Source organism: Aulonocara sp. 'chitande type north' Nkhata Bay, linkage group LG1 (assembly GCF_057382095.1).
Source record: "Aulonocara sp. 'chitande type north' Nkhata Bay isolate Kocher_YH1m ecotype deep benthic linkage group LG1, A_spYH_male_GT1.1, whole genome shotgun sequence".
In the NCBI taxonomy this organism is placed as follows: Eukaryota; Metazoa; Chordata; class Actinopteri; order Cichliformes; family Cichlidae; genus Aulonocara; species Aulonocara sp. 'chitande type north' Nkhata Bay.
In genome coordinates this window covers 36,258,086-36,271,891 of record NC_141344.1, presented here as the reverse complement: position 1 = coordinate 36,271,891, position 13,806 = coordinate 36,258,086, and the positions used below count along the sequence as shown (strand labels likewise).

The following is a 13,806-nucleotide window of genomic DNA, read 5'->3' as shown; positions in this document are numbered from 1 at the left end:
CACAACCAGAATTCATACATAAGGCACACGGGATTATAAGGGGCACTGTCGATTTTCAGAAAAATCAAAGCATTGATTTTAAGTGTGCCGTATTTTCCAAACAACACGGTAATAGCGACGGCCCGCTAGCATGCTCTGACTGAAGTTCGGTCCGAGTTCGGACATGAGAACCTGGAAGAGGTGTCTGAAAGGAGAATGCTAAAAAAGCTTCTTTCTATCATGGACAACCCCTGTCACCCCATGCATGCCCCCATGGTGGACCATCGGAGCAAACGCAGCAAAAGACTCATTGCCCCGAAATGCAGAACTGACCGCCACAATAAATCCTTTGTGCCGGTGGCTATAAGACTGTATAATTCTTCCTCACTCTGTAGGTGATTTTCCTGAGACTATTACCAATGTTACTCTGTTCCCTTTCAGACCGTGCAATATTACCCAACAGTACCTTATTGAATATTTGTTTCATCTCCCCATCATATGCTGCTACTCCCTTTATTCTATAATACTATGTCACTTTCTAGAATCGCCTGCACTGATAATCAAGTTATTTATTCTCCAGGATATAGTTATATATATTACTTTGTTAGTTATTTGATACTATGTCTTGCACTATCCTACTGTATATTACTGTATACTACTATTCTTATTGTATATCTTATTCATCTGTTCCTCTGTCTCTCCTGCTGCTTTGAGCATGTACATGACTAAAGAATTTCCCTCGGGATAAATAAAGTTATTCTTATTCTTATTTAACCATCATTCTTAGCTAAGGTGGAAGTTAACTGCTCTAATTTCTTATGTGAACATGTGCAGGCAAAGGGGAAAATGTAAGCACTGATATCATGATCAGTTTGAATTTAAATCTAGAATTTAGGAGGACAGACTGTTTGTGGTAGATCTGCATGTGATCCCCAGCAGGGCATTTTAAATAAGCTAAATGGATCACGATTTAATTACACCACAGTTACACTGTATATACAGTTATGTGAAAAAGAAAGATTTCATAGACTCTGTGAAGTCCTGTGAAAAATTGAGTACACCCTTAATGATTCCATACAAACTAAGAGGAAAAGCAGCACGCCAGAACAACTAGAAACATACTCAATAAGTACAGCGTGTTGGAAAAGGTTGCCGGGCAAAAGCCCATTTTCTCTGAAAAACAAAACAAAACTGGGTCATGGCAACACCTTGATTAAAGTCCAGACCTCAATCTGAGTGAAATGCTATGATGGGTCCTTTACAGAGCTGTGTATAAATGAATGCCTGCAAACCTCAATGAACTAAGACAATGTTTATTTGAAATTATTGCTATTAAAAGGTGGCTCTACATGTCATGTCTACATGGGGTGTAATTCTCAGGTTTTCCTGACCCAATTTAAAACCTGGCAAGAACTGGATAACATTTGTCCTGATATATAAAACCTTCAGACTGTATATACCACACACAGGCCACCTACCATTCCAAAAGGTTCAGCTGACAATGCATAACTTGTACTTTTATGCTACATAACATTTCAGGTTATTCATATTTTTAAATGACTGCATGACATCCCTCTCACACACACCAATTATGTTTCAGTCCACCTCATTGTTGCAACTTAGAGCCTTTATGAAGCGATCTGCTTGTTGCAATCACTTTGTTACTGATGCCTGGTCTCTCATGGACATACCTGGCTCTAGCTGCCTGTCGTGTTTACCATCCTGTCAAATATCGATCACCCTCATTGATAGTCATTTCCTTAAATTGACTGGAAGCCGAGAATCCCTCCTACTTTGTGTCAACGCTGTTTATTTCGCCTTCATTGTTTGAAGTTGCTGACTTTTATTGACTTTCTGTGGTCTCTGGTCACCACATCGTATCGCTGCTGCTTTGTTGCAGATTTTTTTTTCCAATCCAAAAAAGGATCAGAGACCTTGGTTCAGAGCATATTCTCTGCTTGGAGTGTGAGACATCTTCAACAGGTTTGGTGAGTAAGCATTCAAAAACACAAACAGTTGTTGTTAACTTTATTTCATAGTGTAATTGTACTAGGAAATATAGTAGAACTTGCAGGTTATTTAAACTTTATCATTTACAGAAGTTTGAATACCTGTCTTTAGACCAAAGTATATGTAAAAGTATTTATTTTCTAATCATCTAAGAAATGAATTCAGCACAAAACACTCAGCACTAACAGACTGGCTATTCAATCACATTCAACCACAATCAGAGCATGTGCTTTAGGTTTGGGCTAGATGAACATAGATACACATATGGCACAATAATCCAACATGTTACAGAAGGTGAAGCTAAGATATCAAAGTTAGAAGCAAGCATAGAAGGGTGAGTGAGAAACTAAACCTTGAGCCTTTATGAAGCCCTTAATTGCATAATCCCTGCTATCACTGACACTACATCTGCCTCCCTCATAGAAAATATCAACAGGCTGACATGTCTGCCCAGTGGCTAGTTTGCTAGTAGCAAACTAGCCACTGGAGTCTGTTTGGCAGTTGCAAATCCCCTTATTTTCACACACATATATACAGTAAAACGTAAACTATAAAAATACTAATTATACAAATAAACACACGCGCACACACACCCAACTGTACTCAAGCAACAAGGAAAAGCATTTGCTGTAGAGGTCTGGTGGAAAAGACTAATTTTATTTCCCCCTCTGGTCAATTTGGCAGGTTGTCTGTCCCCATTCCTGAGTTTCAGTACGAGTTCACAGAACACGCCGTCAACCTCCAGAAATAAACTGTTTGCTCATGCGTGGGTGCGATGAAATAGTTTGGCTCTCAAACCAGAGACAAGATTTTTCTCTCTCCCCTCTCCCTCTACAGACGTTCAAAAAGGCACAAAAGGCTGATGACAGAGCTTCTATGGGTGTGTATTAAAAAAGAAAATTCCACTTTTAAGTTTTATCTCTGTGGGAGACCGTATTTATAGATACTCATGTGGCAGAACAGGCCAGCTACATTAGGCTCAAATTAGATTGACATCCATGTTTTTTTTGTTTTTAAAATGTATGCTATAGCTCTTACAAACATTACTCATCATCTTCATCTTACTCAGGCATGTTTTTTTAGATCTCGTCAACAAACCCTGAAAGTCTTCTTCAAAAAAACCACAAAACTCCAAAACATCTTGGGCTGCTAAACGGTGTTGATCAACATATCTGTTCATTTCAACTGAGGCTGGAAGCCATAAGGTCTGTTAATATAAAGTTAATATTCAAAGTTAATAACATAACTTTAAAAGCCTTTGGAAAGCCATATCAGACAGAAAGCAGTGAATGGCAGCTGTAAATGGCAGCAGTATTCCTGATTCTTCATCTTCTCCCTTCTCTGCCCCACCCATCCCATCCTCTTCCTCTCTTGGGGGCAGGGATAGCTCAGTAGGTAAAGTGGTCGCCCCATGATCGGAAGGTCGGCGGTTCGAATCCACTTAACGGCTACCCTGAGGTACCCCTGAGCAAGGTACCGTCCCTACACACTGCTCCCCGGGCACCTGCTTAGTGGGCTGCCCACTGCTTCACTGAGTGAATGGGTCAAATGCAGAGAAAAACAAGTAATTTCCCCATGGGGATCAATAAAGTATCCATTATTATTATTCCACACCATGGTGTACTTTGGAGACCTTAGCTCTAGTGAGAGTGGAATCACTTTTCTCTTTCCACTGTCTACCCGCCACACACACACACACACACACACACACACGGAAAGCCCATGTTCAACTCACACTGAGCTACTGACTCAAGTGTGCTCCTACGTGCCCACATTCCTAGACAGTATCCCCAACACCAGAACCGTTTACCGCCTCAGTCAGGAATGCTGATTTCCAGTACAGGTTTTCATCAGACCTAGTTTAGGCAGAGAGTGCAACAGGAATTCACTGAGTAATACTAGCCATTAAAAAAAATAAGAAATAAAAACGCAAACCCCCCCCCCCGTCACTCACCTTCCAGACAGACTGACAGCGACTCTGCTTTCCCTCTCTCTACAATAACAGATACAAGGCTAATGCCAGAAGCCATATTTTGACCTACATTCAAACAGCTTTTTGAATTCAAATTCTTCACTGACGTTAAATCCCCTCATCCATTGTATAATTCTTACATTCTGCTGATCTAAGGCTCAAAGGTGTTAAGAAAAGTGCTTTTCCATTTGCTTCGCCTAATCGTTTCAAATTACCAAAAAGCCGCCAGAAACTCACGTCTCTTTCCATTTTGCACTTCTGCCATTCACAAACTAAACAGCAACTGAAAACTATCAAATGTAGGCATTTTTTCCATTTCGCTGGGAAGGTTCCTGTAATACTTTTACATCTTTTCTTTAATGGAAATTTAAATTCATATCCATACTACAACTCTGAGCATTTACATCCCTCCAAACACAATGGCATGACCATCTAACCAATGTTCTACTCAGTCAGAGAGAGTAGGGCTGGGACATGATCACCCATGTGACTTCTTAGAGTACTGTATATGCCGCTGTGGTTGGTTGGCTGTAGCAGGAACAGGTTTGAAAATCTCTGAGCTTTCACATACCTGATTTCAAGCTTGACTGGACTGATCAGCTCTCTATACCCATCTTAGATAATGCTACATTAAAATTCAGAAAATAACAGAACACAGAAATTATTAAACACCTTTCATTCTTCTCGCAGCTGGTTACAAAAACAGCACAAACTGTACATTTGGATCTCCAAATAGTGCATAGAAGCTCACGGTGAAATCATTTATTTTGATAGGACTTGACTGTGACTTGACTGTGTTTGGCTGAGATTTTTTGATTGACATTGCCTTCCACACATATGAATGAATTTTCGTCTCTCCTTCAAAGATAATATATGAAAACTGTTTTTAAAAAAAAAACAAAAACAAAAAAACGGTGTCCATTGCTAACTCCCTTTACATTAATTTTAACATGTGCAACAGTTTTTCTCCAGTTCCTTAAAAACAGTTCACCTTAATAATCACAGATCACAAAGAGTGAGGACCTCACAGGTGTTTTTAAAAAACAAACAAACAAACCCCTACAGGGTATTTTATCTTGCAAACTGTAAATAAAGTGGTTAACTTTCCATTACACTTAACAGCTACTTTACATGTGCCATCACTGTGGTTACTATAGTCTGTGCTGTACTGTTCTGCTCAACCTTCAAATCGCATTCATTTTGAGCAGTAAGAAAACAACCAGTGCAAAAGCATTAAAAAAAAAAAAACCAAAACAAAGACGGACTCCAAAACAAAGGAACTGCATATAAATACAGTGTCACCAAGTGCTGGCTGCTGCAACTCATCTCAAGTACAGAGTTCTACTTCTGTCCACCTCTCCAACACAGCTGCTGCTTGTATGTTCTCAATCCCTGGCAGCCTCCTTCCAGCTCAAACAGCCGTGCAGGCCAGGTCAGCAATACACCACACCACACAAAAATGAAGCTAGTCATTCAGAACACCAGGCCCACTGTCCTGCCCTAACCCCACCTCTTACACGACCCCTACACATGTGTGCATATGTCATCCTTCAGATAGCGCTCTGCACACTATTCAAGTCCTCTCAACTTAATCCAATATTGTCCCTCTTGAGGTTGCCTCAAAAGAAGTTTTGTTCTCTTTAGGAGGGGAGGAAAAACAGGAAGTTACATTCTTTCCTAATCACAACAAAAATGCAGCTGGCTGCTTATTAGCAGACAGCTAATAAAAACAGTAAAACCAGTATTCCAAATTCCCCTATGATTTCTGCACCAAAAGCCATCAAAGTTGCAAGGTGAAGTGATAAGAATGATTTGAATTGGCACTTCACTTGTTGTCTTTAAGCTTGACTTGAAAACTCAGTGGATGCAGGACTCCTTTTACACATCTGTGCTGGACTGTTAAAGTAAAAAGAGGCTGAGAAACACAAAAACCCTATAAAGTAACCAAAACCAGAGCGTGATAAAATCATGTTAATCCAATAACAAAGAGGAATAAATCATAAATCACATGTGATGCAATTCTGCAGGTCTCAGCGATCCCACTGACTGGGGCCACATCTCAAGTCACTTCCAGGGTCCCGAAAAAAAGCCTGCCTCTGAGCCGCTTGGAGAAGTAGGTCACTGAGGATTCCATTCAGTTGTACAGCGCTTTCCAAATAGTTGCGCTTTTCCACTCAGCCCAAGACCTCCAGCTGTATGTTAACTAGGGCTGCCACAAACGATTATTTTGATAGTCGACTAGTCACCGATTATTTTTGCGATTAGTCGACTAATCAGATCATCATCCACTGGACGTACAGCGTACAGCTTATTGCACCAGCAGCATCTGGTCTTATATAACTATCATTAGCTTACAGCTTGAAGTGTTTGTGCTAACTAAAAATAAAGACAAGATGGTAGTTTATTAATTTTTAATGAAATTTGCAGATTGTTTCGGTGAAGTTTAATAAACTCCTTGCTTTCTAAAATATAACAGGACACCGGAGTATATTCTCCAGCGTCTCACACTTCTGATAATCAGCTGTCTGCTTGACAGTTTTAGCTGTGCAAAAACTATAACTTTAATCTCAGCCAAACCGATTTACTCAGGAACAAATAAAATACTAAAGAAAGCCAAACAATAACATTTTTAAGTTATCTAAGTGACTTATATATATGTTTAACCTGACTAGCGAAAGACGGCGGTGGGTTTGAAAACGATTTGCCGGGAGTCCGGTGTTCTCACGGCTCTAGTTAGCCTTGCCCCCGCCTAGCTAACGAGCTAGTGGGTAACAGACGTCTCCGAAAACGTCGGAGCGCTTTTGAAAATATGTGGTGTCTTGATAAACTGAGCAGATATTTGAGGTTTACACAGCTACATTCAAGCCTGAAAATATGTTAAACGTTTATTTTGTGACCCAGAAAGAATAATAAGAGTAAAGTTAAAACTAACTAGCTGCCGCCATTGTTGACAGCTGCGCTATGAATTCTGGGACACAGCTTCTTCTTCTTCGGGGTTTAACGGCAGCTGGCATCCTTGTACATGCAGTGCTGCCATCTTCTGTTTCAGTCCGTTATTACACTCTTAAATCCTACTACCGGTACTCCTGCGTCCTTTGTGATCTTACAAAGCTTCAAACGATGCGTCGACTATTAAATTAGTCGTCGACGATTTTAATAGTCGACATAATCGTGACTAGTCGACTAATCGTGGCAGCCCTAATGTTAACCCTTTAAGTGCCTGCAGGTCTCATTTCTGTATCAGCATAAAATCCCACTGTCCTGATTCACAAGCAGTCGGTAATTAGTGTTTTGACTCAGAAGTTTTGACTCAGTTTAGGATTAGTGAATTTGCTTTTTATCCTGCCCACACTGTATGTATATAATAGCTTGTTTTAATTTCAAAAGTGTACTCTGTGTTTTAGTCAAATCCATGAAGGGGGAAAAAAAAGATCTCACAGAACTATGTGCTAAAACTCTTTTGGGGAAGCAGCTTTTAAGTCACTGAAAACAACTTTAAAACTGAGAAACTCAAAAACCAATAAACTGCCCATACAAACTCAGAAAAAAACAAAACAAACAAACAAAAAGAAAACAGCTAACTGATCTATCAGCCTTACCCTAGTACATAAGCACTCAAACAAGCTACCACAACATACCAGAGGGATCATGTAACCAGACAATCTTCCCAGTCTCCCTCTTTTCAGCTGCATGTGCTCTGACGCTAGGTCCACAGAGCTGAAATGGGCCACGGATTTCATGTTACCAAGCTGAATCAGCAGATTAGAAATGGCCACAAGATGATCGAGGTGTGACAAAACTGAGGGGCACGACGTCAAATTCCAGGATTTACAGAAGTTAGAAACTCATTTAATAACTTTAAAATTATTCCAGTGAACTAGAGGTGCAAACTGAACACGCAGAGCTGACGTATATCAAATTGATAACTTCTAACTATTCAGAATACTCTGATTCAGACCAAGGACTTTGTCAAGAAAGAAACTCCAAATTATCCAATTTTCCCAAGTCATTCCACAATAGTATGATATGTTTTCTTAATAAAAACATCATTACCTTTAATGTTGACCGGAAAAGGGGTGAAAAATGATCTGTTTTGATAGAAATCTAAATAAAATGCAGCTGTTCTGACATGTTCTATACTAATAACTACAAACTTACTCCAACTGATCAGTTTAAAAGCATTACAAAAATTCTAGGAGACTTTACTTGAGTTACTATTCAAATGTGTGTGCTTCTGTAAATGTAGCAAAACCACAGAGTTACTTCACTTTGTAAATTCCTGACCTGATGACACTGAGATAAACAGACTCAGTTTTGAATCACCAAACCTGAACAGTGCAATTGTCCCTGATCTGTCTAAGACATAGGTGTCAAACTCTGGCCTGCAGCCTAATTACATTTGGCCCGTGAAGCCATACCAAATTACTATTAGAGCTGGCCTACTGGTATTATACAGCTAATATATATATTGTTTAGTATTAAGCTTTGCTTGTTCCATATTCAGTTTTTCAGCAAAACGTGTTTGAGTCCATAAGAAAAGATTCATTCTTATATCTGGAGGAATAAATATATTTCAATAAATATTAACGTTAGCCCGCGACTTTGTTCCAGTTTTGAATTTTGGCCCACTGTGTATTTGAGTTTGACACCCCTGGTCTAAGATGTCAGTAAAATTGAGGAAATCCTTCTTACATTTATAGCAGGTGTGTGCCTCACTCTAAAGGAGACTTTGGTAACAATCAAACGAGTATTCTAAACATTTCTTTTAAAAAATTATTATTATTATTAGTATTAGTAGTAGTAGTAGTACAAATATTTGGGTACAGAGGCAGGTACCAACTCTCTTGAACTACTATAGATTATAATTAGGCAGAAGCTGAGCGAGAGGTTTGTGCGACTGGTAGACAATTACTCCACAGAAGATGCCATCTCTTCTGTGGTTCACACCACCCTCACCCACCTGGAGCAGAAGAATTCCTACGTCCGTTTGCTCTTCGTGGACTTCTCATCTGCTTTCAACACAATGATCCCACAGACACTTGTTGATAAATTACTGACTGTGGACTGAGCTCCTCTCTTTGTAACTGGTGTTCTGTGCTCCGGCATCAACGTGTGGCACGGAAATTGCACTGTGGCAGAGAGGAAAGCTCTACAGAGGGTGGTGAAGCCGCCCAACTGTCACAGACATATATAGCTCCAGATGCAGGAAGAGGGCAACCTGTATCATGAAGGACCCCACTCACCCAGCACACACACTCTTTGTCCCGATCCCCTCAGGCAAGAGGCTGAGGAGCATTAAATGCAAAACCACCAGACTGAGAAACAGCTTCATTCCAGAAGCTGTGAGACTTCTCAATGCATAAATGGTCAAGAACTGCTATTGTAGCACCTTAATCACTACTGACACTGTCACTTTATCAATGCTGGTCATCATGCACTTTGCTGCTAAAGTATTTATTTATACCTACACTCTATATCCATACTGGTACTCAGGTTGTTGCACTCTAGTTATCATATTATTTATCATATTGTTTTATTACTTGTTATTCTGTTTGTTAGGAAAAAAAACAACAACCCAAAAAACCCCAAATATTTATGTATTACTTTTTAAGAAAAAAAAAAAAACTCCGTTTCTTCATTATTTTGTTTCTTTTCGCTCCAGGACCGCGTGTACATAATTTCGTTCCACCTCATGTTAACATGTGATGCGAATGACAATAAAGCTCCTTGAATCCTTACTGCCCTGCCTAGTTACACAAATTAGGGCTGTGCGACAGGACCAAAATCTCATATCCCGATATAAGACAATTTATCATCCCGACAACGATATATATCACAAAAATTTTACATTTTCTGTAAATTCTGTGAATCTTGGGCAACTCGACTTGGGTTTAGTGTTTTGAGCTGGGCGTCATGAACCTGGAGTAGAATGTTTTGACCGATGCATGAAACTGCATTTTTAGACATAGGTTGTAACGGCCGCCATTTTCTTTGTGAGTATTTATTATACAACATGTTTCCCTCTCTCACACCGAGTATCTGTCGATACTGTTCACTAATCTGATATCAGTGCATACTGTGAGGAAGAAATTGGAGATGTTAACGCTGTTAACTAATGACACTTTGCTGCTAGCTTCCTCAATGTTACACTGGTTCTCCTGCAACCTGCTCCTATCACTGTCAAGTGCTGAAGTAAAGAAAAAACTGATCTGAAAAGACTGGTTCATAGATCCACACTCTGTCACCAATATGCGTTTTAGTTTTTTCAATCAGCGGTTCGGGGATTTGAACCTGCAACTGTTTATACACAGACTTATTAAAAATTTGGGATGTGACAATTCTCCAGATCAATGTTTTTTACTTCTACATCCATTTACCTCTGTTTTTGTATGGCTTTTATGTTTTGTTTTGTTGAGAAAAACAAAGAAATGAGAAATAAAATAAGTATCATCACTTGTTCTTAGCTGGGTCAGCTTCCATTAGATCTAGATGTTTTAACCAGGAATTAACAGCTCCACATGACCAACTAGGATAAGTCAGAGTCTCACAATACATAAAGACAGAGTCACAACACAATGCTGTGCACTTTTGTCACACCTCTAACAAATACCCGTATTTGGGGTAGCTCCTGTAGGGGTCTCCTGTCCATCGCTCACAGACATGGATGAAGATTACTTGAAAACTACACTGGCTGGTAAATATAACAGATCATAATGCTAAACTGGACTAATTTTAAGAAAATTAATCAAATGAAAAATTCTCCAGCCTCCTTTGTTAGGAATTCAACTGTCCTGTGAGAATAAATAAATAAAATCAACGTCTTGCTAGCTGTAAAATTAGGAGCCACACTGAACATAACTGACTTAAATATCACCACAAAGACCATAAGTCTATCTCGCATGATGGAGCACATTCTGAAAAGTAAAAAAATAAAAATAAAAATAAAAGGAGGAACAGCTGATGAATTAGAAGACATCAGCCCTCCTCCATCGCCTCTGTCCTCATTTTGCTCTGATCTCTGACACTATAAACAAGCCTGACTTTGGGAGGGGTCGACCAAGAGAATTTCATAAACTGCACTTTGATGTCTCCAGTTTTACTCAATAATAACAAAGACCAGCTTGTATTAACCGAAGCCCCTGACTGTGGTACACCCTGATAGAAACTCTGTAATATCTGTGAGTATCACTTCAGGCAGGTTTGCTGTGATGGCCCAGTGTTACCGCATACAGCTGTTGCCATAGGTGCACGGAGACGCTTTCACTCTGCTGCTGCAGCAGCAGCAGCACCGCTTCATTCTATTTTTCATGAGCTCAGTCGGTTGCCAGGGTTTTAGTTTCCATGGCCACACTGCAGTCTGATGGAACAAAAACCAAACCAGAATGCACGCCCGCTCCCCAACACCTCAGTTGTCTTGGCCCAGTACCCGCCCAGGGACCATCATGGCAATAAAGGCTGGCACACTAACCGACTGCCATCACCAACCACCCGTGGTGCCAGCTGAGGTAACGTGTGCGAGTTCTCAACCTCCTCTCACTCTCATCTACTGACCAGCCACAGGGTGCAGCACAACACCATCAATGATTCAGCAATTTACCACTCCTGATGTATCTACAGGAACACCTCACACAGGAAGTTTATTCTAATGCCCTTGGGATGCCTGCACCATGATTGTCTAGTGTCTGTTACAAGATTGAGAACTACAATGGAACAATGGAAAAAACACATTTCGTTTTAAATAAGTGAAAAACCTGACCAGAAACAGCTAAACTGTCACAGTGACTGTGATAACTGCTGCATCAATGGATTCCAGCTCTGTAAGTGGAGAAGATGCATCACTCTTTCCTCTTCTGTAATAACTGCTGGCAACTCCCAGATTTCAGAAATATGCCTGAATAAATCGAAAAGCACAAAAATCTACTTTGGGTTAGGTTTTTTTTTTCCAATTTCGCAGTTCACTCCTTTATGATAAGAAGAGTGAAGTTGCTGAAGGAGAAGAGTGCAGTGTGAAGAACAAAAAAGTAATCGTAGTGTTTGTGAGTGCCTGTAAATGCATCTAACCAAGCATGTGGTAGTCCTACCTGGATTATTGGCCTCCCCCTCCAGGACCTGCAGCTCGGTGCACTCGGCAAGCGAGTGCTCCAGGCAGAGCTGCAAGAAGCGGGCCTGGGTTGGGCTCACCCTCTTCAGCAGGGACAGCAGGGCCACCGTCTGCTCGCACTCATTCCACCCCTTGAACCAGCTGGCCAACACACCCACTTGATCACGAAACATCATGGTCTGCAAGACGGGAGGGGGGGGGTTGAAGGCTGGCGGATTGAAGCGTATCTGCTCTTAAGACTGAACGGTAGCTTTACAGCGGTTATTGGCGTCTCTGTTCAGCTGTGGCGCTGTGTTACCATTCTAAGCTTTTTTATTATTATTATTATTATTATTATTATTATTATTATTATTATTATTATTAGTCAGGTCAGCAGTCTCTGCCAGTATTCCTGGTGGAGCCTTCTCCTGTATGATAATCTCTGGGTTGTAAGGGTGAGAGAAGATGGGAGGGGGGTGTTAGTTGCTCTTCTTGCTGGGCATTAGGTGAAACGAACTCCTGCTGCTGCTTAGTCACTCTCAGAGCGATTGATATTTGATGAGTCAGCTTTCTTCCAGCACAGGCTGTGTCACATCAGCTTCAGCCTCACAGGCATTTTTCTTCAGGGAATCCCTCTCAGCCCTGCAAGAGGGTGTCAGATGTTAAGTGAGGGAGGGGAATAAAGGGAACATTTAACCCACGCTGCTCTCAGCTTCTACTTAAGTAGGTCTCTCCCTTCTTATCAGACCTCTACGGTGACTTTTACAGAACACTGAGCATCGTTAGAAACGCGACGGTGTCCCTGTTGCTTCAGACTTGCTGCTGCAGTGGGGTAGTTTGAAAGAGAGAGAGGAAAAAAAGAGAAAAAAACCCCCCTCATACTTTATAGGTCTCCTCCTCGCCGTCGCTATGCGAACAGGCTTGTGGCATTCACCACCGGGACAAAAATAAATAATTTGCGTTTTTTTTGGTATCCACCCATTCCTTAAAAATACAGCTGTCGGTACTAGTGGCGCTACATCCCGGAATTTTCCGAAAAGGACGCCGGGTTACCGACGGCGGCCACTGGCACGCCTGTGTGCTGCACAGACGATAGCACCGACTTCCCTCCGTTATTCTAATGACAGGTTACTTCGTATCGGAGACCGAGATCCGGCAGTGAAGGCTAGCTTTCAGCTGTAAAAACCCTGCAGAGCAGGCTACGAGCCGACTCCAGGTTCCCGAGCTTTTACCGCTGTCTAAAACTGTCACTTTGCCTCATCAGCACACAGGGAATGACTGTCGGCGTGTGTTAGAGTGTACGAGGAGTTTGTAAAATGTTGTGAAACGGAAAACTAGGGAACAGATCCGTACATTTATCCACGTTCCTATCTAGAACGTTTCCATAGAATAACCGCGTAGCAGCTGTAAATTTAACCCAAGTTACCGTTAGCAAATTTCCCAACAGTGTTAGCCCCGCGAATAAAATTTAATGGCTGGGAATTCCACATTCCCCGCGACATTACTTGAAAAGTCCTTAGTCAACCGCTAAAACTGTGTAATTTTCATTTAAAGACTGGGGTAGAGTTGATAAAACAACGGAGGGAAACAGCTTAGCTAAAAACTTCAATTTGAGTGTTAATCATTGTGGGGAAAGCGGTTATTACACACACCAAACTTTAAGGTTCCTACCTGCTGGCGCTGTTCGCATCGTTGGGTTTGTCTCAGAACGGGCAGCAGGCTCGGCTTTTTCGGGGAGCGGTGCCCCTTTACTCCCGGTCTGTGG

General features: G+C 41.1%; 1 protein-coding gene across 3 annotated transcripts in view; it reads right to left on the bottom strand.

Annotated features, from left to right (window-relative positions):
* The window catches only part of samd4a (sterile alpha motif domain containing 4A), a 75,770-nt gene that overhangs the window by 61,866 nt on the left and 98 nt on the right, over positions 1-13,806 (bottom strand). For 2 of the 3 annotated variants that reach the window (XM_086294457.1, XM_086294459.1), the window contains exons 1-2: positions 13,713-13,806; positions 12,043-12,683 (exon numbers count right to left, since the gene is read on the bottom strand). The exon at positions 13,713-13,806 is cut by the window's right edge and continues 98 nt beyond it. In XM_086294457.1, coding sequence (XP_086150583.1) covers positions 12,043-12,238 — 196 coding nt within the window. In that variant the 5' untranslated portion in view covers positions 12,239-12,683; positions 13,713-13,806. The remainder of the gene's footprint in view (positions 1-12,042; positions 12,684-13,712) is intronic. The other variant, XM_086294458.1, reaches the window with a different exon arrangement.